The 26,131-nt window shown below is 41.4% G+C and overlaps 1 protein-coding gene across 1 annotated transcript in view; it reads right to left on the bottom strand.

Moving 5' to 3' along the window:
* The window catches only part of TRANK1 (tetratricopeptide repeat and ankyrin repeat containing 1), a 50,309-nt gene extending 25,481 nt beyond the window's left edge, over positions 1-24,828 (bottom strand). The window contains exons 1-11 of the mRNA XM_083857024.1: positions 24,777-24,828; positions 15,156-15,290; positions 13,926-14,049; positions 12,613-12,766; positions 11,505-11,623; positions 8,153-8,236; positions 4,940-5,078; positions 4,362-4,493; positions 2,493-2,660; positions 650-805; positions 27-278 (exon numbers count right to left, since the gene is read on the bottom strand). Coding sequence (XP_083713150.1) covers positions 27-278; positions 650-805; positions 2,493-2,660; positions 4,362-4,493; positions 4,940-5,078; positions 8,153-8,236; positions 11,505-11,623; positions 12,613-12,766; positions 13,926-14,049; positions 15,156-15,289 — 1,462 coding nt within the window. The 5' untranslated portion in view covers position 15,290; positions 24,777-24,828. The remainder of the gene's footprint in view (positions 1-26; positions 279-649; positions 806-2,492; positions 2,661-4,361; positions 4,494-4,939; positions 5,079-8,152; positions 8,237-11,504; positions 11,624-12,612; positions 12,767-13,925; positions 14,050-15,155; positions 15,291-24,776) is intronic.
* Between the last annotated feature and the right edge of the window lie 1,303 nt (positions 24,829-26,131).

Here is a 26,131-nt window from a genome sequence, read left to right as displayed (position 1 = left end):
AGCACATTAATATCACAGTTTTTCACCTCCTCGTTCAAGCAAGCATTTTATGAGGGGCATTTGCGTATCCAGTCTTTCACACTGTTGGATAATGTTGCCAATGTCAACATCTGAAAGATTGCAGGTTTTCAAGAGTCCTCTGCCTGATGGATTTTCCCCATTGGCTTTCCCTGTTAGGAGCAGCAGAACTTTATGCCACATTTGCTTCCCCAGTAACTGTTTTATGAAGCTGTTAGCACAGGCACTGGAGATGTTGCATGAGATTTCTTCAGGGATTTCTGCAAGACAGTCAAGAAAACATAACTCGCTCAAAGCCATATAATGAAATCCACCTCACTGTAAACTAATTTCAGCATAATTAACTTGTTAAATTGAAAGTAAGGAACAGAAAATATGTCTTTCCATCCTTATGCTGTCAGCCAAGTAAGTTTGAACATTTTGATGCATCATGAATTCTGTGCATATTCCACTGATTTTAAGTGCAAAACACAACATTAAATATAATTAAAAGCACATTATTCCAGCTATAAAAGTTACAGAAACAGGTAAGAGAAGGAAGGGTAAAAGGGCACTAAGTTTATGCTAGCACCAAACACATTTTTCACAGCAATTAAGTTTTGTGAAAGGGAGAAATAGGGACTCACTGCACCTTTCACAGAAGACAGCCATTTCAGAAATCGCTTAACTGCATCTTCCTTCAATACGTTTTTATTATTTGCTCCATTTTCACACCTGTAGAACTGGACAAACTGTTCCAGAACATCCTGGAGAGAATCTGTATCAGCTGTGGCACTTTCATTCTCTCCTGCAAAACATTACAGAAATTGAAAATCCACTTCCTTGCCAGCATGTTTTCAGGGCAAGACTGTAATGCATTACATCCCAGGGCTCTAAGAAATGTGTAGTGGCAGATTAAAAACAGATGGCTGAAACACTTACTGCCAATGCCAGTCCTGTGATGGATTTCTGACCCCACAGGAAATTTGATACTTTCATCAAATACACTCTTGTCCTGGTTTTGTCTAGGATAAGAGTTATTTTTCTTCTTAGTAAATGGTACAGTGCCATGCTTTGGATGTAGGATGAGGATACTGTTGAAAGCACAGACATGTTTCGGTTGTTGCTGAGCAGTGCTTACCCTGAGACAAGCTCTTCTCCAGGTCCCATGCTCTGCCAGTGAGCAGGTTCACAAGAAGGTGGGAAGGAGCATGGCTGGGACAGCTGGCCTGAACTGGCCAAAGGGACATTCCATACCACAGAATGTCCATTATATAAACTATGAGGAATTTGCCATGAAGGGACCATTGCTGCCTGGGGATGGGTTGGGCCTCACTTAGTGAGGTGTGAGCAATTGTACTGTGCACCACTTGTGTTTCTTGGGTTTTATTCCTCTCTCTTTCTCCTTTACACAACAACAATAATAACAGGAGTGGTAGTAATTTACTTTATTTCCATTTTTAAACTGTTCTTATCTCAACCCACCATTGGAGGGAGGGGGAAGTGAGTGAACTGCTGCTTGATACTTAGTTGGCAGCAGAGGTAAAACCATGACTCTATTTACCATAATTCACTAGGCTTAAAACTGTAACAGCTTCTGTATGCAGGCAGGAAAATGCTGCAATTATATCACTGTTCAGAATTTTTAGAGTAGATGACTAAACCCAGTAATGTTTGCAGCGTACACTTCTAATGAGCTTGTCTGATTCCCCACTGCCATTTTAAAAATACACCTATAAAAGAATTTGTCCTCTTAAAATTCAAAAACAAAACAAAAATATGCACCACACCAAAATGTTATCTACAAGTTTAAGAGATATTTACGTAATGGGAAATAGCAGATTTTAAGCAATGTTCCAATAAATGCCCTTAAACACACACCAAAAAACTTGGCTTGGATTTCCTAAATGCTTAAGGAACTCAGGTAAATGAAAGACCAAACAAAACAGTAGCTTTGCCTCTTAGGACAAAGAAAGAGACAAGGTTGGTAATCCTTTTAGAAAGAAGGACTAACGTCAGATTGTCACCTGTAAAGCTGAGGCTTATTCTCCAGCCTCTCATTTACACGAAGCTTAGAAAACTGCTGCAGGCTGTGCATCGCCAAGAAAACCCCAAAACCCAAAAAAAAATCCTGGCCACAAAAGACATTGCAACCCAAAATGCCAACGAAAGCCATTATTACCACAGAGGTATGGTGTTAACCTCCTATGGAGAACCACTGTCCTAAAACCTTTTCCAGAGCAGAGGTCTCCATGGTAAAGAAAAAAAAAACCTGTGGGAATTTCTTTGCCAGGAGCTATAAGATGCAAGCACAATGAAATACACTGTTTTCCAATAAACTGATAAGCAATGCACACGTGAAAATCGAGATGTAGCCTAAAAACTCCCAGGGAAAGTTACATACAACACACCCACAATTACTTATTTGAAATAAACGATTTTGTACCTAAAGGTTATTATTTTAAAACAGGAAAAGCACACACTGCATGTAGTACCTGTCTGTTTCCTAGAGGAACTGTGTTTCTCAATATGCTTGCTGACTTCTTTTACAGCATCAAAGTTTTTGTTCTTTTTCAAGATATCTATGACATATCTTGACCGTGCATCTGGAACAGTGGGATTAACCCCAAAATTCAGGAGCATGATCACATCTTCTGTTTGTCCTAAAGCAATAAATGTAAAAAAAAAAAAAAATTAGAGAAAGAATAGTTCGCGTTGTTCAGGAGTTCTGTTGTTCTGTTTTCCTTTTTATTTTTAATTACCTGGCACAATTTATAACATAATTTTAACTTTAAAAAAAATCCAAATTCTTCCAGTGTCATAAGTTGATATGGTGGAAATCAGTCAAAGGTTGAACTTGAAGATCTCAGAGGTCTTTTCCAAACTTAATGATTCTGTGATTTTATGATTTATAATATTTATAATATATAGCTATAAACAAACTTTAATAGATACAGATAAAGATACACGTTTTCTAATGTTATAATATATAAAGACATAGACGCTAAGAGATAAATACATATTAAAAATATGTGCTCTCTATGTAATAAATACCATACGAATATTACCAAATAAACTTTAAGCATGCAAATGTCTGGTGTTACTTTGGCATTGATGTTTGCTTCCTGTTGCCCCCTCGTGGGCAGAGTAAGAAATACAAGGAAAAAAGCCAGGGTAATGTAAAACGAAATCCCACAGAAGCTGAGAAGGAAAGCATTACGTTTTCCTCCTCTGACAAGGCACATTGCTATCTAGGCCTTAAATTTTCACCTTTTTAAAAGAACAAGAGAGGCCTGACAGCAAGTTTTATCTTAGCTATCCAGGAATTCTGTGGTCCTTTAAAAATTTTGTAATTAACTATGTTTACTTAACTCAGGAATGTTTGTTATTTTGGCTGATTTTAATTCAGATCTGTGTTGGCTGAGTGTCAGTAGAAAACCTTAAGAAATTACCACACCAACCTGCACAAAGGAACTCAATGGACCCATACTCCTTAGAGAACTTAATAAGTGAAGAATGAAATACAATAGAGGATTGTTTAATGCTGTCATGTAACTAGAGATGAATTAAATGCCATAGAAAAAGGAAGATATCTTGAGAGAGTTAAGGAGTCAAAGGCCTATACACCCCAGAAAACTTGATTAATACATTGCAGGTGCAGTAAGGGAGCCACTTCATAGGCTTATACACCTCAGAAAACTTAATCAGTAATAATTGTCTAACCAGGACAGCTAACGTAATTAGGCATTTTTTAGCTGGATAAAACTTGGGTTATCCATTTAAAAAAAAAGATAGATGAGATGTTCTGGGTGGTAATTAAGAGGAACAAAACACCTATACCATAATGCAATAAATTAGGCAGGCTTTTGGGAGTGTCTATAAAAGTAACATTGGATTGCTATAGTGTATATAAATGACTGAAAATTCTTGTTCCTTCGAACATGTCTATGGCAAATGAATTCCCAATACATTCCAAATTTTGACTCAAAATTACTATTAGGAATGTTCAACTCACAGCCTTTTGCTGTTAGATTTAAAACTCTGTTTCAGGCCTCCAGGTGGTCTAATGTGATTTCAAGGGCACATCAAAATTTAAAAGGTAACTTCTATGATTGAAAAAAACTGTGGCATACTTGTGAGAAAATCCTAGCTAGACAAACCAAAGAGCAAAGAAAATGGTCATAATTTTAAAAGGAATTATTGAAATGTTTAAATATCAGTTGCTTCTCCAAGTCCACATTCAGACATCTTCTCATTTTCTTCTTTAGCATGAAATAGCTAACACCAGGGTCGGAAACTTTCATCCATTATAGATTTTTCCACATGAAAACAAAACAATACACACACTAAAAAAAAATATTTACTGCGTTTCTGTGAATATTCACTGGAAGAGGCCACAATATGCAGCAGGGTCTGTCCATCTCTGTCTTTCTGGTTGATCCTATCCTTCAGCTCTGGCCTCGAAATCAGTAACCACCTGAAGAGATTGTTCTTTGCTGAAATGATAAAAAAGCACACTTAAAGAAACAGATCCTCGGGTTTTTCTCCCCTTTAGAGTGGTAAGATGCAAATCTAAGGTTGATCCATGACTCTATTACACACAAAAAACCCTGTTGCTCCACACTGAGATGGCAAAAATAAACACTGTACCTTTTTTAAAGCTGATCTATTCAGGTTACAAAAGACCCATATCAATCACACTTCTGCTTCGAAACACAGAAAAGAACAATTATATTAGGTTTCCACCACTATCAGGCATGGGTGATCAAAGAGAGTGTTTACAACATTTCTAAGAGACTGCTTTACTGGCATGTGCAAGGTCATACCCAGATGATCTAACCTGAGCTGTCAGGACATTTTTTTTTTTAATTTAAAAAGGTCTAGCTGTCAGTTCTCTGATGAAAGCCAGCATTGTTTTATTCCAGCTGCAGATGTCACTCACTTGCTTTGATACACAGTCTGATGACAGCATGCAGCGGGTACAGCCCGATGGACTCGGCCTTCGCCCCAATGGAAATCAGCCACTTGACTAACTCTGCTACTTCCTGCAGCTTCTCACCACGACCATACAGCTCAGATGTCTGGTAGCAAAGAGAACAATTACAACACATCATTTTTACATACATAAAAAGCATTTCTTTTTTCAATATTTCCTAAATTTTCATGACAAGAATCAGTGGAACAACAACAAACAAGCCATAGCGACTGTAAAATGTAACTATTTATTTCACAGACTTCCACAGAATGGCTTGTGTTGGAAGAGACCTTAAGTGTCATCTAGTTTCAACCCCCTGCCACAGGCAGGGACACCTTTCACTACATCAGGCTGCTCAGAACTCCACTCAACCTCAAACACTTCCAGGGATGGGGGATCCACAACTTCCATGGGCAGCCCATCCCAGGGCTTCAGTATCCTCTGAGTAAAGAATTTCTTCCTGATAGTTAATCTAAACTTACTGTCCTTCAGTCTGAATCCATTCCCCCTTGTCCTGTCACCATGTGCTCTTGTAAAGTCTCTAAACATCTTTCTTGTGGGCTCCTTTCAGGTACTGAAGGCCACAATTAGGTCACCACAAAGCTTTCACTTTTCCAGGCTGAACAACTGCAATTCTCTTGGCCTTTCCTCATAAGAGAGGTGCTCTGTTCCTCTGTTCATCTTGGTGGCCTCCTTTGGTGGACTCACTCCCACCAGGCTGATGTCAGGAATAAGTGTGGCCTGCAGGACCAGGGTGGCAACGATCCCTCTGTACTTGGCACAAGTCCTGTGTCCGGTGCCGGGCCACTCACTACAGGAGAAACATTGTGGTGCTGGAGTGTGCCCAGAAAAAGGCAATGGAGCTGGTGAAAGGTTCTGGAGCACAAATCTGACAAGGAGAGGCTGAAGGAATTGGGATTGTTTAGCTTGGAGAAAAGGAGGCTGAGGAGAGACCTCACTGTTCTTTACATTTTCCTGAAAGGAGGCTGTAGCCAGCTGTGGGTTGGTCTCTTTCACCACCTCCATGACAAAAGAAGGAGAAGAAATGGCTTTAAGTCGTGTCAGCAGAGGTTGAGGTCAGACATTACAAAAAAAAATTTGATTGAAAGAGTGGTTAGACACTCGAACAAGTTGCCCAGGGAGGTGGTGGAGTCACCATCTCTGGAAGTGTTCAATGTTTAAGAGGCATCTGGATGTGGTCTTGGGGTTTAGGGGTGATTATGGTGGCACTGGGTTGATTGTGAAGATCTCTTCCAACCTTGATTCTGAGAAAGCACACAGCCTGAGCAGAAGCCAGCTGAACTTAAAAAGTATGTTCTAGCAAGGGCTTCATGAATGTGAAGGACAGTGTACAAGAGGTATAGCGATTTGGATACTCTGGAGGTGTGCAGCGGAAGCTCAGATGGAAATTGAGACAATATGCCAGAAGGATCAGGACATGAGGAGGTGGTCGGAAACAGTATTCAGACAAAACTTGTCCATTTGTGTCAGTCATCTTTTTTAAATAGCAGTCTTCACACTTGCTTCCAACATTTACAAATAAATCTTTTATTCTAATACCTCGTGCCAAATTTTGACTGGCAAGAGTTACTCTTTGAGCACAGTTATCAAATCAAAATACGACAGATTACAGGGAGAATGTAGCAGCAGCAGGGGAAGTTCGAGTTGTCAGAAAGCCACATTTTCAAATTCTCGCAAAGAGAATTGGTACTTAGGGATTTTTCATCTTGATTCTTTCAGCCTTCCATGTGTACAACAAGCCCACTAGAACAGGTAAGATTGGTTGGGCCAATTCAACAAACAAAGGGCCATACTGTTTTGTAAAGTCTGCCCATTTTTCCTGTCCCAATAAGGCATTTTGCTTTGCTGGAACAGTCTGCTAAGACAGTCTTCTACTGTGTTGCCACGCTTCATTGCCAATGTAGAGTTCCTGTGCTAGCACAGCACACCTGCCTAAAGATACCCAACCAAGACACGCTTTCATATATCCATTCACTATTCCTTCTGCTATCTCTAAAAACAAGCCTATGAGGAGATGTGCAATAATTTCCCTTGCACTGTCCTCAGAATTACTCTTGCTCACTCTGTCAGGTACCTAACTGAAATACAATTATGGAAAAAGCACCAATTTGAAATTATTATGACCAAAGTACCACAAGGACTGTAACAGCCAAAGGGCAAATTCTAGTATATTCCACCAACATGACTTAAACCTTTGTGAGAAACAGCAAAACCTGACATTGAAGGAAATTCCTGGGGAGCATGAGAGAAAATACACACTATCTGAGAACAGGAAAGGCATCCTGTTTCTTCGAAGCCTGCAAACCTTGAAGAAACTAACAGACTGTCAGGTCCACAGATTTATTACAGGCCTGCAACTGGGTTGCGTGCGAAGGACTAAACAAGGATTCTCACACTAAGTGTGTAAGTACCGTTTAAACTCTGCAATAAACAGATTCATTTTGCTCTCAGCTTGTGAGTCTCACATTCACATGCCAATAAACTTCAACTTGCCAGTCAGTTAATGCAAAGCAGAGGTACTGTGTAGCCTACAGCTAATGTCTTCTAAAGTTCCTGTCAGGGAAGAAATTAAGAAATATAGAAATTCTTTACTGTGAGGGTGGTAAGGCACTGGAACAGGTTTCCCAGAGAAGCTGTGGGTGCCCCATTCCTGGCAGAGTTCAAAGCCAGGTTGGATGGGCTTTGAGCAGCCTGCTCTAGTGGAAGGTGTCCCTGCCCAAGGCAGGGGATTGGAATTAGATGATCTTTAACACCTCTTCCAACCTGAATCATTCTAGGTGTCTGTGGTAAAGCCCAATGGAATTTCTCAATTTCTCACAAACAGTGTGAGATGCCTTCAGAAAGGCACTGGTATGTCACTGCTATGGAAACTGGCTGCTCCTGAGCTGCAGAGCTGATGAACTCCCAGCAGCTCTTGGCTCACAGACAGCCTCCAACTACACCTTCATAATTCTAATATACCTTGAAAATACTAAATTTAATTCAGAAATATTACATTACATGAAGTTAAATTTTCAAACAAATAGAAGACAAAGTGTGATCATGTAACATACATGTATTATTTTTCATTTTATTTTTCTTGGTTCAAGATGGAAAATCTCTCACTAAAGTTATCAGGAAGAAACAGATACAAAGAAAAAATAAAAAACATGAACTTACCTCAAAGAGACTCTTCAGGGATACCTGGTTAACTCTGAGATCACGGGGCAGCTCTTGCTTCTCAGACAACAACAACAGACAAGACTGAAAAAAACCCCAGACATTAATGTTTTCATAAACACACTTAAAACTCTGTTTTTCACTGCCTCATCAGATCTTGTCAAAAAGCCAGCACAGGCTAACAATATTTCAGATCTTTTTGTAATATCACAACTGAATCTCCATTTTGAATTTTCAACTGAATTAATGCAATACACAATGGAGTGCAGAAAGGTACAAGTGATGGAAGTTACCTCAGAAATAAAAACCATATTAAAAGGTTAGGCCCTAAAAGATTCTTCAATATTTGGAATTCTTCCAGTGCTTGGAAGTAACCCTTTGCTTTAGGAATGGACTTTTACACTGGGGACAAGACTGCCCAGCTAACACCAACATCCCAAGCAGAAAGCAGGAAATGAATACTGTATCTTCTTCTGCTTTATTTTATTTTCTCAGTTTCTCTAAAATACTTTGCCTTTCTCCTTGAAAACCCACCCAGCTGCACCAGAAAACAAGAAAAGGACTATGGATGCCATCCACCTGGACTCCTGTAAGGCCTTTGATACAGTGCCCCACAACAGCCTTAGCTCTAAACTGAAGAGATATCAGTTTAGTGAGTGGACTGTTGGATAAATAAGGAATTGGCAGAATGGCTGCATCCAAAGAGCTCTAGTCAATGGCTTAGTGTCCAAGTGGAAACCAGTAGTGAGTGGTGTCCCCCAAGTGCCTGTACCGGGACCAGTACATTCACTGTCTTCATTGCCAGTGGGATTGTGGAGTGCCCTCAATCACTCAGGAAGTTTGCAGATGGCATCAAGCTGAGTGATGCAGCTGATAATGCTCAAGGGAAGGGATGACATCCAGAGGGGCTCTGACAGGCTTGAGGAGCAGGCCCACAGAAACCCCACAAAGTTCAAAAAGGTCAAGTGCAAGGGCCTGTGGGATAATGGTGCATGAAAAACAGGATAAAAGACAGTAATGTGCACTTGCAGCCCAGAAAACAAACAGTATCCTGAACTGCATGAAAAGTACCATGGTCGGCAGGTGAAGGGAGGTGACTCTACCTCTCTGCTCTGTTGAGACCAGCCTAGAATGTTACATCCAGCTCTGAGGTCCCCAGTACAGAAAAGGCATGGACCTGTTGGAATGAGTCCAGAAGAGGTCCACAAAAATCATTAGCAGGATGGAGCAACTCTCTTGTGGTGAAGGCTGATGGAAGTTGGGGTTATTCAGCCTGGAGAAGGTTTCAGGGAAAACTTACTGCAATAAGGTCAACATAAAAAGGGGGCTTAGAAAAAAGATTTTTTCACAAGGCCTTTGTGACAGGACAAGAGGCAACAGTTTTAACCTGAAAGAGAGTATGTTCTCATTGGACATAAGGAAAAGATTTTTACGATACAGGTGGTGAGGCACTGGAACAGGCTGCCCAGCAAAGCTCGGAATGCCCCATCATTAAGAGTGTTGAAGGCCAGATTCAGGCAGCCTTTAAGCAATCTGATCTAGTCAAAGATGTCTGTGCCCAGAGTAGGGGCTTGGATGGGGAATGTGGTGCTCCAGTGAGCCCACAGCTCCAGTGTAGGTCCTCCACAGATTGTGTTTACTGTCAGAAGGTGTTCCTTCATGGTCCCTCCACAAGCTATTCTGCCTAAGCAGAGTGTAGCAAGATACTCTACCCTACATGGTGGTAAAAGAGGTTGAACTTTACCTTGTTTGTAAAAGTTATCAGTGATAGATAGAGAAGGGAGGGTCACATTGCCTGAGGTACTAAAGAATGCCGAGACCAGCCTGACTCATCAATCCCAAAGTTACACGTTCTGAGGATGTGAAAAACAATGTTTCCTGACAGAAACTGGCACCAGTGATGACACAGCAAAGTTCCTGATAAAGGAACCAACAGGTGATATTACTGATAACTTATCTAAAGCTGCTAAGCAGACACAGCCAACCTAGAAATATGACTGACAGTCACTTTATACTGTAAAAGCAGAGTCACACCTTTTAAAAGCAGGGTCTTCTAACACACCCCTTCCTGTATGTGTGCAGAGATTCCTTCCTTGAGTGGAGATTCCCCTCAAGGTTACTCCTGGATGCTGAGCAAAAGAGGTTTGCTCATTGCCACTGGCATGGGTGAGTAACATCAATCTCTACTTATATAAATATTTTGCTATCTTTAATACCAATGCTTCAATATTGCTTCAATAAATAGTACACTATTACATAGTGTATATATTATTATATAGTATTTACTAACTGTTGTAACTATCTGTACCATGTAGTAAATAATTCTGATTAAACTATTTTAGTCTGATCGATCATTATCATAAATTTAAATAAGTTATTTATTTTATTCATATAGATATATTTGGGTTGTCATCCTTAATCCTGTGGGACAAGGTCATATAAAGGCTCAATTACACACTAATTATCCTTCAAATGTAAATTATTCACCAAGTCTGGGTTGCATCCAACCACACCTAGGCACCTCTCTGAGGAGCTTAGGAATCAAGTGGGTCCTTTCTGAACTTTATGACTCAACAGGAGGGTTTCCCTGATAAACCCCAACTGAAGCTTCCATTTTGCCTGTGACAGGCTGCACTTTCCCTCACTCTTTCCCCTCAGTCTCCCAGGCAGGGTTTGGCCCTTTTTAAAACACATTTTCTCTCAGGCACCCCCACCTTGGCTGAGCCATGCCCGAGCATAGGGCTGTCAGAGCCAGCTGGAAGTGACACAGCTCTGGCCACTCCTCACAGGTGCCACGCTGCCCCTACTGCCAGCACCTCACCATCAACACCCCAAACAGGTGCAACTGTGACAGTGATCAATATTTTCCACAGTTACTTGAGAGAGGATTAAAATAATTGATCCACCTTCTGATTTTTTCTAAATTATCTGATTTTGTTCAACAACTATGCACTTCCACTGAGATGCTCCTATATTGTGGGTCTTTCATAAAAATCCAGCTTGTCATATGGAAGGAAAAGTGAAAGGGACCACAAATAAATACGTATTTTTCCCCTTAATTTGAATATTATTGAACAGTGACTCTACGTGTTACTATAAGAGAGACAACAGAGAGCAGCAAGAGACAAGCAGGATTTCAAGTCCATCATATCCCTTTCAGAAATGAGTTTCAGAAACTATTTATCACTAAAAGCATCTTTCCAAGTCTTAAAAATCAAGACATTTGAACCAGGGAGCAATATACTTTCATAGTTTTGGCTTTTAAAGGTAACATGAGCTTATGCTGAAGTGGTAAGACGTGAGTGCCCAACATGCAGTGGGAGGTGACGCAGTGACATGGTGACATACTTACTCGCCATTTCCCTTTCTGGGCCAGCCTTTCTATCACTGCTTGCCAAATCACTGCATCGAAATGTGCACGGAAAATATCACTATATGCAAGGTGGAAAGATGGTGGCAAGATTCGTTCATCTGCAAGAATAAGCAATAGAGAAAACTATTTGGTATATGCAGCACTTCAAAGGCTGGAGTGTACAACTAAATTACTTCATTGCACAGCAATAATTGTAGCACTGGTTAATACCCACAGGATTGCCCAGTGGGGGCTTAAGAAATGCTGGTCAAGAAAATTATTCAACACCTTGTTTATTAGTGGCCAGACTTCATTAAACAAAGAGGAAAAAATTAATTCCTGCTCTCAAGAAACACCTCAAAGCCTCAGAGCATTGTGAACCTCGTGGCAATTCTTCCACTTATGGGTCAACCAACCACTGACTCTGCAACAACTAATCAAGGACATTAACATGGAGCTACGGGCTGAAGAAAAAGCAGCAGAGGCACAACCTGAAATCTCCTGGCATGACTGTAGGCCCATCAGACAAAGCATGCTAAACAGACTAAAAAGCAAGTAGAGGAGGAGAGACTGAGGAAAGGGCAGGGAGACAAGACTATGGACATTGCTGAAAAAACTCATACAGTGCCACAGGAAGGCCACATTTCCTCTTTTCATTGCTGTCCATTACCAACTGAGGGAAAGTCCTCCACACTGAAATACACTGCACTGTAAAAAAGTTTTAACTGCCTATCTTCTAATTATTTTCAAATCTACCTGGCTAAATGAAAAGCAGGGTAGTCTGGATAAAACCCACCTAAAGGCTCTGGGATCTGAAGCTCCAAATCTCCAATCTTCTCTTCCTGACTAAATTTTGACCTTTTCTAACTATTCCATAATTGACATGTTCCCATGAGACAACTCACTTCCCTGCAGTGTTTTGAGATTGTTGGCATCTGCTGTATACAAACTGGACCAAGTTCACCATATCCTCAATATATTCATAATCCTCAAACGGGACTGACGCCCTAAAGGATCAAAGGGATAATCTCACAAAAGAACGTGCTACAAGTGCCATCCTCACTATTGAAAAGCTCTTAGAAAAATTAAGGTCTTAATTTGAGTTTACCATTGACACTTATGAAGATTCCTGCTATGAACTCAGCAATCTGAGTTTGATCGGCAGAAGAATTCAGGAGAATTTCAAGACCTCTGTGGAATGTAGAAACTGCCTCGTAAGACTTTGATAACATGATGAATGCGTAGCCAGCTCTATAATAAGCCTGAAGTAAAAAAAGAAGAAAAAAAGACGCTGAGAAAATATTCAGAGATATTTACTACCAATAGAAAAAAATATTTTTTAAATGCTCTCATTATGTTATAAAACGACATATAGCACTATTTCTACAGCTTCTTACAGATTAAGAAAAAAAAAAAAGTGAAATAAACTATTCTATTCTAATTCCTTGAAATTCACAATAGGTTGCTGATATTATCACAGATACTAAAAGTGAAATCCTGGCATTCAAAGTTTGGAAAATAACTACAGGATGAAAGACATACTTTCAGCAGCTATATTTTAACCTCCTCTGGACAAGACTGGGGTTTTTTTGTGTCACAAGGTCCAGAATATGTATTTATGTTTCCATGTCACTGCATTTTGCAGTATTTTCCACAATGCATATATTCCTCAGCCAACAGCACCTGAAAGTGTTTATATTCACCCTGAATTAGATTGTACCAGCTCAGAGTCACACTGGAGTTAATTAGTTCAAATCAGTTAACTGGCATGTTGCAACACAGCACAAGTTAAATGGGCATTTGAATGCAATTTTACCATATCTAAATAAAAGAAGTTCTACTAAAGGCTCTGAGAGTCTTCAGTGGTTAGACCAGAAGACTGTTTGTTGCACATAAAAGCCAATCCAAGAGTATGACTCCAAATCATAAATACCGTACAACTCCTACTTATTCCTAAGAGATGGCTATCAGAGTCAAGGTGTACTTAATCACTGTGTATTTAATCACAAGCCAAGTGCAGCGTATTGTTCTGTCCACTGGAAATACAATATGACCTGGATCACCAAGTACCACTCCCAGGAACTGAAGACTTATTAACAAGTAACCCTTGTTTGGGATATTGATAGTCACATTTCTTGAAAGCATTGGTACTTTTCTCATTGGGACCCAGAGAGAACCAGCATCTCCTGGTGCAAAAGGGAGCTGCTTCATTTCATTAAAAATACTATGACAGCTGTGAATCTGATGCTTATATATAGAATCAAACACTGATTCTGGAATTTTATGTTATATTTACTCATCATGCATCAAAGCAAAAACACAATAAAAAGAAGATAATGACGCCATTATTTAAAAGAAAAAAAAGAAAAATAAAGCAGCAAGGATGGCATGCAAAATCTGCCAGCTTAAGCATCTGAATACCTTAACATACTCTGGATCCCACTGTAAGCTTTGGTGGGCTAAAGCCAGTGAATCCTTCCATTTGCCCAGGCAGTACAAGGCAGTTGACTTGTTGCACAACAGCACAGCTATGTCCCGGGAACACCTAAGGATAAGGTTTTAGCATTACTGTTAATTCTTGAAAAAGGATCATACTTTATAGTTAGCAATATGAATAAATGAAAAAACTACACATATCACCCACCTAACAAAATTAGAGGTAAAAAAAGTAGTTCTAATTAATAAAGATAATTGATTATCAGCTATAAAATGTCTTAGAGACATCCTAATGATACCTCAGTGATACCCATTGTGATAACCTGGTCTCTTCTGAAGCAGAAAGCCAAGCCACTGGAATAATGAAGTTTGAGGATTTAGCAAGAATTGAGACCACCTCTATACACCTGCATATGGCTCAGTGACAGCCAGCAGCTGGGAATGGGGGAAAACAGACACATGAATGGAAGCTGTGCGATGGAAAGAGTACTAAACACATTTTGGTCACCAAAAACAACCTCAATGCATTTTAGTATGTCACCATTTGGTGACGTCAACAGAAAAATCCACATTTAAAATAAATGAGTGGCCAGTGTTAAATTAGGTTAACAGCAGTGTTAATATACAGTAGTAATGAATACTTAATAGTTAACATAATACTCAACCATTTAATCATTAATAACATTACCAACTTGTGTTAACTGATGAAAAGCATTTAACATCTGGAAAGAAATACCCAAAGGAATCTTCTGCTGAGAAATTATTTTTAACAAGTCTCAGAATACTGAGAAGGACCAAGTAACAAGAACAAAGTAACCCATATGAATAATTTTACAGATAATTAGATGATTCATGTAACAACAGGCCAGGATATGGCAAAATTACAGCAGGATTAATTGACAACATGTCAGCTAAGAAACAGAAGGAATTTAACAAAAAACAGTGCAGTTTATGGAAAATTAACTTGAATTTTAGTTGCACTAATTTATAATTGATGTTTACGTAAAAATATTCAGATTTAAGTCACTAATTAATCTCACATATATGTAAGGAACAGAATAACTATAAAACTGGTACACTGAAGAGTAAGAAAAAAGACACAAGAAAATCAAATGTTAGGTCAAGAAATAGTTTTGAATTAACTGTGCAACTGTACATATTTACATATTTCAGGCTTGTCTTATGGTTTACATCTCAAAATTCAAGAATACTTACGAGACCCATTGCATTAAATAACCAAGTGTTTGTAGAGCCTCATCATAGTTTTTTATGGCCAATGAGTAATTTCCATTTTTAAAATCCTGGTTCCCAGCTTGCCTCTTCAACTGTGCATATGTCATGGGATCCATCCTAAAGAAAAGCAAAAAAATTTAGAAAATAAAAATTAATTTAAAAAATAATTATTAATCAAAACAAAAGCCACTGACTTATGAGACACGTCTTTCCCTAAAACTGACTTAAATTTTCCTCTTAATTTTTGCATATTTTGAAAAGGAGGACAAAAGAGCACATCCTTCTTTATTTCCAGCATTTGGACTAGTAAAAAAGAGTTCTGGTGACAGCCTCATCTTTGCTGTTTATGCCTCTCCAACTTTTCATCTACTTTTTAATAAACTTCAGCTAACCAGATTCTACCACTGGTATGCTTTTTTTTTTTTTTTTTTTTAATCCCTGAGTTGAGTTTTAGCTGTATCTTTTAAATTAAGATTCCAAATTATTTCAATGCGTGAGCACATACTCAAAGCAGGAGGAAAAAATCTGAGAAAACAAAACAGCATTTGTATGCTTAAGAAAATACATGAAGCTATAAATGTCAAACCATTCAACACAAAACTCATTTACTTTCACTTTTTTAATGATTTTTTTGTCCTGATCCTCTCTACAGATACTCAACAATCTACTGTATACAGAACAGCTTAGAAACTTATTTACTGCAAGAAAATATTGTAACAGAGTATGGTAATATGCTTGATGACCTTGAATCAGACTTCAGACAGTTATTAAAATGAAACACACGAAGTGGCCAAAGAAAACAAAGGTTGAAACTAACATCAACTGCAACTTACTGAAAAACTATTACATCATTAAAATTGTAAAATCAGGGTCATTAAACAAAATTAATCACATGGTCACGCAGCTAGATGAAAGGAGGAGGAAAGAGGAAAACCAAGAGGAAAACCAGCTACATGTATTAGAAACAACGCACAAGAAACAGACAAGAAAAATATCCAATGCTGAAGTGCTGTGTAGAATCATTCTTCACAGATTGATTTTATGATTAAAAGCTGTTTCCATTACCTGTAAAAACCTGTATGAATCTCACAAATCTCAGTGCAATTAAGTAGGATTAATTCACCAAATAGGAATGCACAGATTTACTTATTATCCAGGTATTAACAAGCCTGTAACAAAACACATAAAATCTGCAACCTTTGCAACCTGCTAACATAATGTCAAGATTTAGTCTAGCAAGCAACTACACCACACAGACCTCAGTTCACTCCTTCACTCCCCAGACCGGGGAGAGAATTAGGGAAAAAAAGCAAAATGTGTGTGTTGACATAAAGACAGTTTAACAGGACAGAAAAAGAAGGGAAAATCCTAATACTGATACTACTAATAATTAACTTAGAAAATACAAAACAATTAATGCACAGTGCAATTGCTCACTACCCACTGACCAATGTCCAGCCAGCTCCTGAGGAGCAGCCCCTGGCCAGTTTTCCCTATTAATTTATATACATGACATTCTAGGGTGCAGAATATCCATTTGGCCAGTTCAGGTCAGCTCTCCTGGCTGTGTCCCCTCCCAGTTTCCTGAACCTCCCTGCAGCTGACAGGGCAGCATCAGAGGCTGATAAGTCCTTGACTTAGGGCAAACACAGGTCAGCAACTAATAAAACATTAGTGTGTTATCAACATTATCCTCATACTAAATCCAACACACAGCACTGTACCAGCTGCTGAGTAGAAAATTATCCCAGCTGAAAGCAGGACTAAAATATCTGCAAGATCTCCTGACAGCAGAGCAAAGTAGATATTTTTAAGTATATTAATTTACAGGCAAAGCAAGAAACATTACTGATGTATTTTCTCTGCAGTACTCCTCATGATGAGGCTGAAATACCAAGAATCAGGGCTTTCTTGTGAGCACAGAGGTAGGATGAGGCAAGCTAGGGATGGCACTGTGCCTTTAAACAAATAAACATTCCGTGATGATGTCTGTAATCCAACCATCAGCTTGCTAATTCCAGGGAAGCACCAAGAAAAGATGTAAAACCTGGATAAAAACTAAACTCAAGAAAAAAGAGGTCCCATCTACTTGGGGGAGGTGTGACCAGTCATGCTAGAGGGGTAATTTTTACATTTATCCCAGGCAAATTAAATCATCACTTTATTGAGCAATGTGAATACAGTATATACTTTAAAAATACTACTTCTCCAGGCAGCCAATCACGTGTATTCATAACATATTCAGGACTTTTTTACACTGCATGGTATGAGCATTATTAAGGTGAAAAAAAGGAAAAAAATAAAGCAACAGAACAAAGGAAAGAAAGGAAGTGCTAAAAGATGGTTCTACCTCGTCTTTTGTCTAGTTCTTTCAGATTTCAATTCTTTATCATCAGAAAGCTTGACAAACTATTTTATCAAGAACAATACCAAAATAAGTCAGCTACACAGGAGTTTTTTCAAGTAGGAATACACATGAACTGGTGGTTTTCCAAATAGTAGCTGAATTTTGGGGTTTTTTTCTCTTTTTTTAATAAAGCTATGCTTCTACTCAGTGTGATATTATTCCCTGGAATTATATTTGAATCTTACTTTTTTTTGGAATATACTAAAAGTACAAGTACAAATAAAAGGTATTTACACGATATTTAAAAGATTGGTTTTTTCACAGTATAGCAGAAGCAGCAACAAGTATTTTAGAAGGACTTTCCAACGTGTCCTGCACCAAGAAATTTTGGAACTGAACTCCCTGTTTGAGATCAGAAGGAGGCACACCCTCCCCTTTCCAGGCAGCAGGAATTTTGACCAAAACACAAGTTCTCATCCTTTTCCAGAACTGGAGTTTCCCAGCCAAAACATCAAACTGTAGCTCATTTAAATAACTGAGACATCTGCTGCAGGCTTTAGCAACTATACCCAACTTTGTATACCCGAGAGATACCTCGGGCATGCAGATCTGACATCTAAGTTAATGATCCAAAAGAACTGCCGTGCAGACCAGCACAGCACGTCTTGCTATTGCCCAACATCTTCCTGCAGCATAAACAATTTTAACTCAAAACCCATGGACTAACTGAGGGCCTATTATGCAAAGTCTATCAAGCGTGAGGACCATTAAACAAAACTGTTGTCTATTACCCTGCCTTAACTGGCACAGGTAAAAGCCACAGCTGTACCTGGAAATAACGATAGAAAGAATTTTTTTGGGGTGAGTGGTGTGGGTTAACCACAATGGGCAGCTAAGTGCTTGCATCCCCCCACCTCCAGTGGGATGGGAAAAGAGAAAACTGAGAAGTAAAAGCAAAAAAAATTGTGGGTCAAGATAAAAATTGCTCAGTAACCAAAAGGGACCTGGAAGAAGAGAGAAAGATAAAAAAAGTGATGCAAATGCAATCATTAACCATCTCCCTGACATGAAATAATGCCCACCCAGTCCCCAAGACAGGGAAGGTTAATCCCCTAAGTCCCCTCCTCTCCATTATTGCTGAGCATGATGCCACATGGCACAGATTATCCCTTCAGTCAGTTTGGGTCATATGCCCGGCTGTGCCTCCTCCCAACCTCTTGTGCACCCCAAATCTATTCACTGGGAGGCTGAGTGAAGAACAGAGAAGGCGCAAACACTCTGCAAACAGTGCTCAGCAACAACTAAAACATTACTGTGCTATCAGCATTGTTTTGCTTGTAAAAACAACACCAGCTACTACCAAGAAAATTAACTCCATCCCAGCCATCATGAAGCAGGGATTTCTCCTAAGCTATGGAGTCCACGAAACATATAAAGATGTGTGGACACTTTAAAGTCTGTAAAAACCCTTCCCAGTGCATTGTTGAGACCTTATCATTCACAGACACAAAACAAACAAAAAAAATCAAACAGATAACATGGTCTATTGTGTTTACTTTTTTTATGACTCCTGAGACCACCAGCAAAAATGTGACAGCAAAATGAAACACATTAATTTTTACTCACTGAATTAAAACAAAAGATTATACAGTTAAGTCAGAAACTATCTACCAGCAAACCCTACTGCTGCCAGTGGTCAAAATTCACATTTACTTTATGTGTCATCAACTCTTATGTTACTGTGCTGGTCAGTGTCCCACCGAACTACTTCAGTCAGACTGCTGTCAGAAGCAGGGCAGCTTTAAAGTGGTTACAATGCAAAGTTTTGATTCCTCTCGCTTCAGAAGATAATTTTGAAAACACAAATGGAGACTGCCCAGAAAAGCCATTTGTCACTATTGAAAAATGTTGTGTTCCTTATGCCAGAGATGGGTCTCAAGAGGCCAGCTTGCGCTTTTTGAACATCTGAAACTGGCAGTGCTAAAAGCTTTAGAAATCTGAGAGTGAACCCAAGCCTTTGGTTTTTCTGTCTGCATCTGCTTTACACAATTTAAAAAGAGAAACTGCAATGACACTCTTTAATTCACAGAAAAAAAAATAGAAAGTCTTCACAGCCATTCTTTTAATTATCTTTGATCCTGAAAGTTAAGCTTTAAGGATCCATCCTTATGGCATTACTCAGTGGAATAATGTTTTTATTCCCCAGGCACAGTAGATTTCCATAATGTGTGGAACAAATGAAGTATAGCAATCTTAGGAGCTCTGCATCTGAATTAAAAGAATGATGAAAAATAAGAATCCTCCTATTTACAGGGAATCTGACTTCTAAAGACTGTGTTTTCCTTGGTCCTATTAAGCAGACAAATCATCCCTTCCTCCTCCTTAACCCAAAAGGCAGACATTACAAACTGGCAAAAGGCAGCGAGAGAAAAAGCCCAACAATGCATCTACACTGTGGCTGAGTTACAACCAAATACATTTCATCAGCATTCGAATAATTCATGTTTACTCAACATGACCTCAGGGCTCCATTAGCTCTCTTTCAACGAAAGCATGCTGGCTCCAGGAGCATGATGCCACCAAGAAAAAGCCATCATGTCACCCCTTCTATCACCCTGCAGCCGCATGCCCACCACTGGCACGATCCCTGCAGACAGCCCTGCAGTCACCCAGCACCAGGACACTGCATTCAGGTCTTCCAAATGACACTTTCCTCATGATCTGATATAGATGTATGTGAAAGTCAGAGCAGACCCAATAAAAGAAGGAAAAATGCAGGCCAAGAAGGCTGTAAGTGGCCGTAACTATGGCAGTGCCCTGCATGCTAGGCAGTTTTACCTGTTTTCCTGACAACAGCTACCAAAGCCATATTTAGAAAACACAGTCTCCTTTCAACGTGTATAAGCCTAACCTTGACAGTGAAAAGCAGGGAAAATTTTACTTCTCTCAGTTTTCCACTGCATGCTGAAAAGTCAAATGAAAAATCTGGAAATCACCTGTACTTTCAGAGGAGGCATTGAAGAAACAGCAGAGACAAAAATGAACAGCTTATAACTGACCAGGCTACAAGTGGACACATCTGGAAATCTCATGCAGAAGAGAGGAAGAAGCTGTTAGTCTGAAAAAGGTCATAGTGGGCAATTGTGACTACCTGAACAATATTCCAAATGAATGTTCAGCCAGTATCTCATGAAGGGAGATACTGAAGAAGATGACAATGAAGATCTCATACTTAGCCCTTGTAAAATGTCAGGTCATGTTGGAGAAACTGGTCAACTCAAATGAAGAGCCTCCAATTTAGAGTTTGTCATTAGACATCCCTATCATTAGGGATATCTTCAGATATCCCTACAGATAGAGGTAGCCTTATCTATAGGCAGATTCTCACTCAGCCCTACAAAATAACAAAAAAAAAAAAAAAAAAAAAAAAAAAAAAAATTCTGTAAGAAGTCACCTTGTCAGATTTATACCAGACCTTGGAACTGCCAAAGACCATTTGCTCCCAGTAAAAGCCAGCACCACTTGGAAAATAACGAATGAGATTCTAGAGCAGTTTTGGATTATATAAGGACAAGCAGAACAGCATAGTGATAGCTTCTTATCAGAATGTTGTCCTGAACTCAGCACAAATTGGACCAAATGAAGTTTCTTTATTGCGTCTGGGCTCTATGGCCAATCAGCATCCTATACATCACAGTACTCCAAAGATAAAGACAGCATGCATCTCTGGAGCTGTTTGCCTCTAGAAAGACAAAGAAAACCATTTCCCAGGTAATAAAAAGTGAATAGAGAGAACATTTTATTGGGTTGTTTCAGTCTGAGCTGGAGACCTGTACACAACCTTCATCACTGGACACAACCAACCCTCAATACCACTTACAGAATTTTGCTTCTCTAGATACTCTTCCTTCCTAAGTATTCAGGCAGAAGCAGTACTAGGGGAATTCAGGCTACTGTTCTGTAGCTTCAACGATGCAGTACCACACTGAATCTGCACACCTTGACAGCACAAAGCATCTCTCACTATTGAGTAGGAATTCTCACCTGAAATGGATCTAGCAGGCAAGCACTATTTCCATATTTTGGAACTTAGTTGTGAGACTTCTAAGTTCTGGCTGTGCTTTCAAAAGGAATGGCTGGGGTGAGAGAGCACAGAGTGAGACAGAACATCCCAGGCTGCTCTTCATTTTATACCAAGCTTTTCCTTGGAAATGTGCTCTGTGGTAAACTGATGATCGTAGGGCACAGGCATTGTCACAAAAAAGGCAAATATCCTTATCAACATTTGGCAAAGGCAGCCCAGGATGAAATTAGCACAGATGTCCCAAAGGCCTGTTAAAACCTCAAACACCACATACAAACCAGACAGGGAAGATTTGTGCAAGGTCTGAATGAAACAAGGGGTATAAGCAAAATACACACACAAGACTCTGGGCTAGGGCCCTGTTCAGACCTCCCAAGGTCCTCCTTTTTCAGATTACCACTGTATGTTGCTTTCTGTTTGTGCAAACTGTCAGAAAGGAATTGTTATTAATAACAAAGCCAGGCCACCTGATGTCTCCAAACAAACTCATAGCTGACACAGCTTAGCAGCTCAGCTCCTCTTCAGATGCACAACCTGGACCAAACAGGACTACAGCAACGGGACCCAGCCTTGCTGACAAGCAGAAATCCATGCAAAACCTCAAGAAATTAACACAGAAATGTTACTAATTTTTAGATCAGGGGTTTGTGGTTCACTTGCACAGAGGAAATGTACTAGGCAAGGAAGTGACATAGCAAAGAAATGGACATCAGAAGCACATGAGCAGGAACAAGACAACACCCTTCACAAAAAGAAATGGGTGCACACAGTACACCAGCTCTGTACCTACTTTAGACTCCAGGAAACAAGAGTTTCACACCCATGGAGGCAACAGGAACCTGACAGACTGATGTGACATCCTATGGTATGGAATACCCCTCTGGACAGTTCCAGTTAGCTGTCCCAGCTGCATCCCTTCCCAGCTTTCTGTGCCCTCACCTGGCCTCCCCACTGGTGGGACAAGCTGAAAAATGCTTGACATAGGGTAAGCACTGCTTAGCAACAACAAAAACATCATTGTTTTATCAACATTATTCTCATCTTAAATCCAAAGCACAGCACCCTACCAGCTACTAGGAAGAAAATTAACTCTGTCCCAGCCAAAACTGGATGACACCTCAGAACATCCTTCCTCCTTTCCTTGCAAGCTGAACTCAGGCCAAGCACATGTGACTAGCCTTCCTTGAAGACTGTTTCACAGCTTGCAGCAGCAACAGGTCTGGCCTTGCTCCTCAGCACATCCTGTTTTGGTAGGAGAAAAAAAACAAAACAGGCTTCTTTGCCTTCAGCTTCAAGTGATTCTTCCCTCTTTGTAACCTACCAGTAACAAGTCAAACCTAAGAAAACGTTCAGTTGAGCCATGTCTGGAGCTGCTTTTTCAAGAAACACATCTGTTTATACATACAAATACCTATGATTTCCAGTAAATTAAGAAAGGACTTGCATTTTCCATTTTAAATACAAAAAAATTATGCAAAAGCATGTTCAATATTCTGTTTGCAGTGTCATTACTGTGTCAGCACAAAACCCACCAAAATCTCACAACAGTAGGAAAAGTTAATCTTTCTGTTTCTCTCTGAAATAACAAAAATCTTGAAATCCCTAGTCTAGCTCAGCCATACAAGACCTAACTCAGGCCAAGAGGGAGTTGTTTACACTGCTGCAGTTGTTTGCTCAGCCTGCCAATGTTCCTCTCATCATTGTCCTGCTTTTCTTTGCACTGGTGTGGCCTCACCTTGAATACTGCTGCCCAGTTTTGGGCACCACAAAATAATAAAAACATTAAGCTATTAGAGAGCATCCGGAGGAGACCACGAGGATGGCAAAGGGTCTGAAGAGGAGCCTGCACGGGGAGCGGCTGAAGTCACTTGGTTTGTTCAGAAGGAGACTGAGGGGAGGTCTCTTTGCACTCTGCAACTTCCTCATGAGAGAAAGAGGAGGGGCAGGCTCTGATCTCTTCACTCCCGTGACCAGCGACAGAGATTGACAGGACGGACTGAAGCTGAGTCAGGGAAAGTTTAGACTGGATATTAGAAAGAGGCTGCGCAGGGAAACGGTCACAGCACCAAGGCTGGCTGAGTTAAGAAGCATTTGGACAAGGCTCATGTGCGCTTAAGGCACACGGTGTGATTATTGGGGTGGGTGTCCTGTGCGGGGCCGGGACTTGGACTCAATGATCCTGATAAGTCTCTTCCAACTCAGCATTTCCTATGATTCTATGACCGGGTAAGAGACACGGCAACAAACAGCCCGCATATTTCCTTCATACAGATTCACTCCAGAGGGTATTGACTCTGGAATGAGGAAAAAACAAACGAAAAACACCCCAAGACCAAGAGACCAAGACTGCCCTGGCATCAAGGTTTTCAAGCTTGTGCAGTTCACAGCCAGTGCTTGACAAATTTAATTGCATGTTGGTAAAAAACACTGATAGGAAATACTCCCTCAGGCATGTTTTCATGGGAAAGCAAAGCCTCTTTCCATGCGCAATAAATCTGGAGTTAACTCTCTGCAAATCGCTAAAAAAACCTGCAAAAGCTGGTGAGAGATTCTTCTGCATTTATTCTCCTGCAGTGCACGCTGTGCTCAAACTCCTTTCCAGTCGAAAGCGTCTGTTTTGTTAAGTGACCACTCCGCGACCTTGTACAAACGTTCTGCTTTTCAGGGAAAGGATCCAAAACCACTGAGGACAATGCTTCGCCTCGGGCTACGCTGGAAGAGTTCTCCCTCTTCTTTCCAAGCACGGACACGGCATCCCATCTCCCCCGCAAACCACACCAGGCCAACACACACCCACAGATGCCTGGCAGGAGCAAGAATGCCCTCCTCTCCTTTCCCTTCAGCCACCCCACACATTCCCTGGCGGGTTTCCCAACCAGCACGGCCACCCAGCGCTGCCCACACGCCGAATCCCGCACCCGCGCTCCCGGTGGGGCAGCGCGTCCTCTCTCCGGAACTGCTCCAAAACACAGGAAGCTCCACCGAGATGGGATCCGAGCCACCCACCCTCAGAGGCCGCGGCTGCCCCCGTGAAGAGGCATCGATGGAGCGGCGCGGGGGGCGCGGGCAGATCCCACCGAACCCCCGCATCCCGCCCGGACCGGCGCTGCCCTCCCCGGGGCGGCTGAGGGGGCCCTGAGGGGCGGCCACAAGGGAAAGCGCTCCGACCTACCTGCCTGCCCTGCCCGCCCATCCGACCCGCCGCCTCCTGCCGGGGCCAGCGCCGCTTGTCGCCCTTAAACTCCCCGCCCCGCGGCCCGCCCCCGCCGCCCGCGTCACCGTGGGAGTGGGAGTGGGAATGAGAGTGGGAGTGGGGGAATCGAAACAAACCCACGGCGTTCGGGGAACCGAAACCAGGCCGCCCCGCCGGTGGGGGACGTGCCCAGGGAGCGTGGGGGGGTGGGAGGCGCCGGGCGTCCATCTCCCCGCCGGAACGTTCGGGAAGTGTGGCCGGGATGTCTCCGGGCTCCGCGGGAAGTGTGGACAGTGCCATTTTTTAAAATGACGTAGCCAGGGGCACCCCCGCGTCCTGAGGGGCCGCGCTGTCCCTGCGGCGTCTCACCACGGCCCCCCTCGGGGGAGGCCCCTGTGGCTCCTGTGGCCCCCGTGGCTCCCGTGGCTCCTGTGGCTCCTGTGGCTCCTGTGGCTGCTGTGGCCCCCGTGGCTCCTGTGGCCCCTGTGGCCCCCGTGGCTCCTGTGGCTCCTGTGGCCCCTGTGGCCCCCGAGGCCCCTGTAGCCCCCGTGGCTCCTGTGGCCCCTGTGGCCCCTGTGGCCCCTGTGGCTTCTGTGGTCTCGCAGTCCGCAAGGATCACCTGGAGAATGAATGAAGGCTTCTCTCCTCCTGCGATGCAATTGTTTGCTAATTTATCGTTTCCCGTGGCCTTTTCACACCGTGAAAAGTGGATCAGTAAATCAGAAATTAATACTTTGCAGGAGATTGTTCAGTAATTCACCCCTCTGTGAAAACCGCATTTTTAACCGAGTTTTTCTCTGGCATTGAGTCTTAGTTTCAGTGCCAGCAACACCCACCGTGCTGTGCTTTGCTCTGGGAGCCAAAAGGTGTTGGTAACACACCAGTGCTTTGGCCACTCATCTCTCCAACATTCCTCCTTCAGCACCAGGCTGGGGTGGGCGAGATCTTGTGAGGACAGCTGGCCTTAAGTGACCAAAAGGATATTCCAGAGCATGCGATGCCTATTCAAATATAAAAAGCTAATAGAAAGGAGTAGGAAGGTGGAACATTCATTATTTACATTTGACTTCCAGAGCAACATGCTGAAGCGCTGCTTCCCAGGACATCACCGGATGTTGCCTGCTGATGGGAAGTAGAGAACAATCTTTTGGAGTTTCTTACCTTTGCTTGAGCTTCCGTTTTATTAAACTGCCTTTATGTTGACCTGTGAGGGTTTTTTCCATCTTAATTCCTTCCCCCTCGATCCTGCTGAGGAGGGAAGTGACAGAGCAGCTTGATGGCCTCTTGATTTCCAGACAAGGTGAGTCCACCACAGTCCTTTTGATGCCAGGGAT

The sequence above is a fragment of the Zosterops lateralis genome, assembly GCF_965231275.1.
Source record: "Zosterops lateralis genome assembly, chromosome: 1".
Lineage (NCBI taxonomy): Eukaryota > Metazoa > Chordata > Aves > Passeriformes > Zosteropidae > Zosterops > Zosterops lateralis.
Note: the sequence above shows the minus strand (reverse complement) of the source record. Positions and strands in the feature narration are given on the sequence as shown.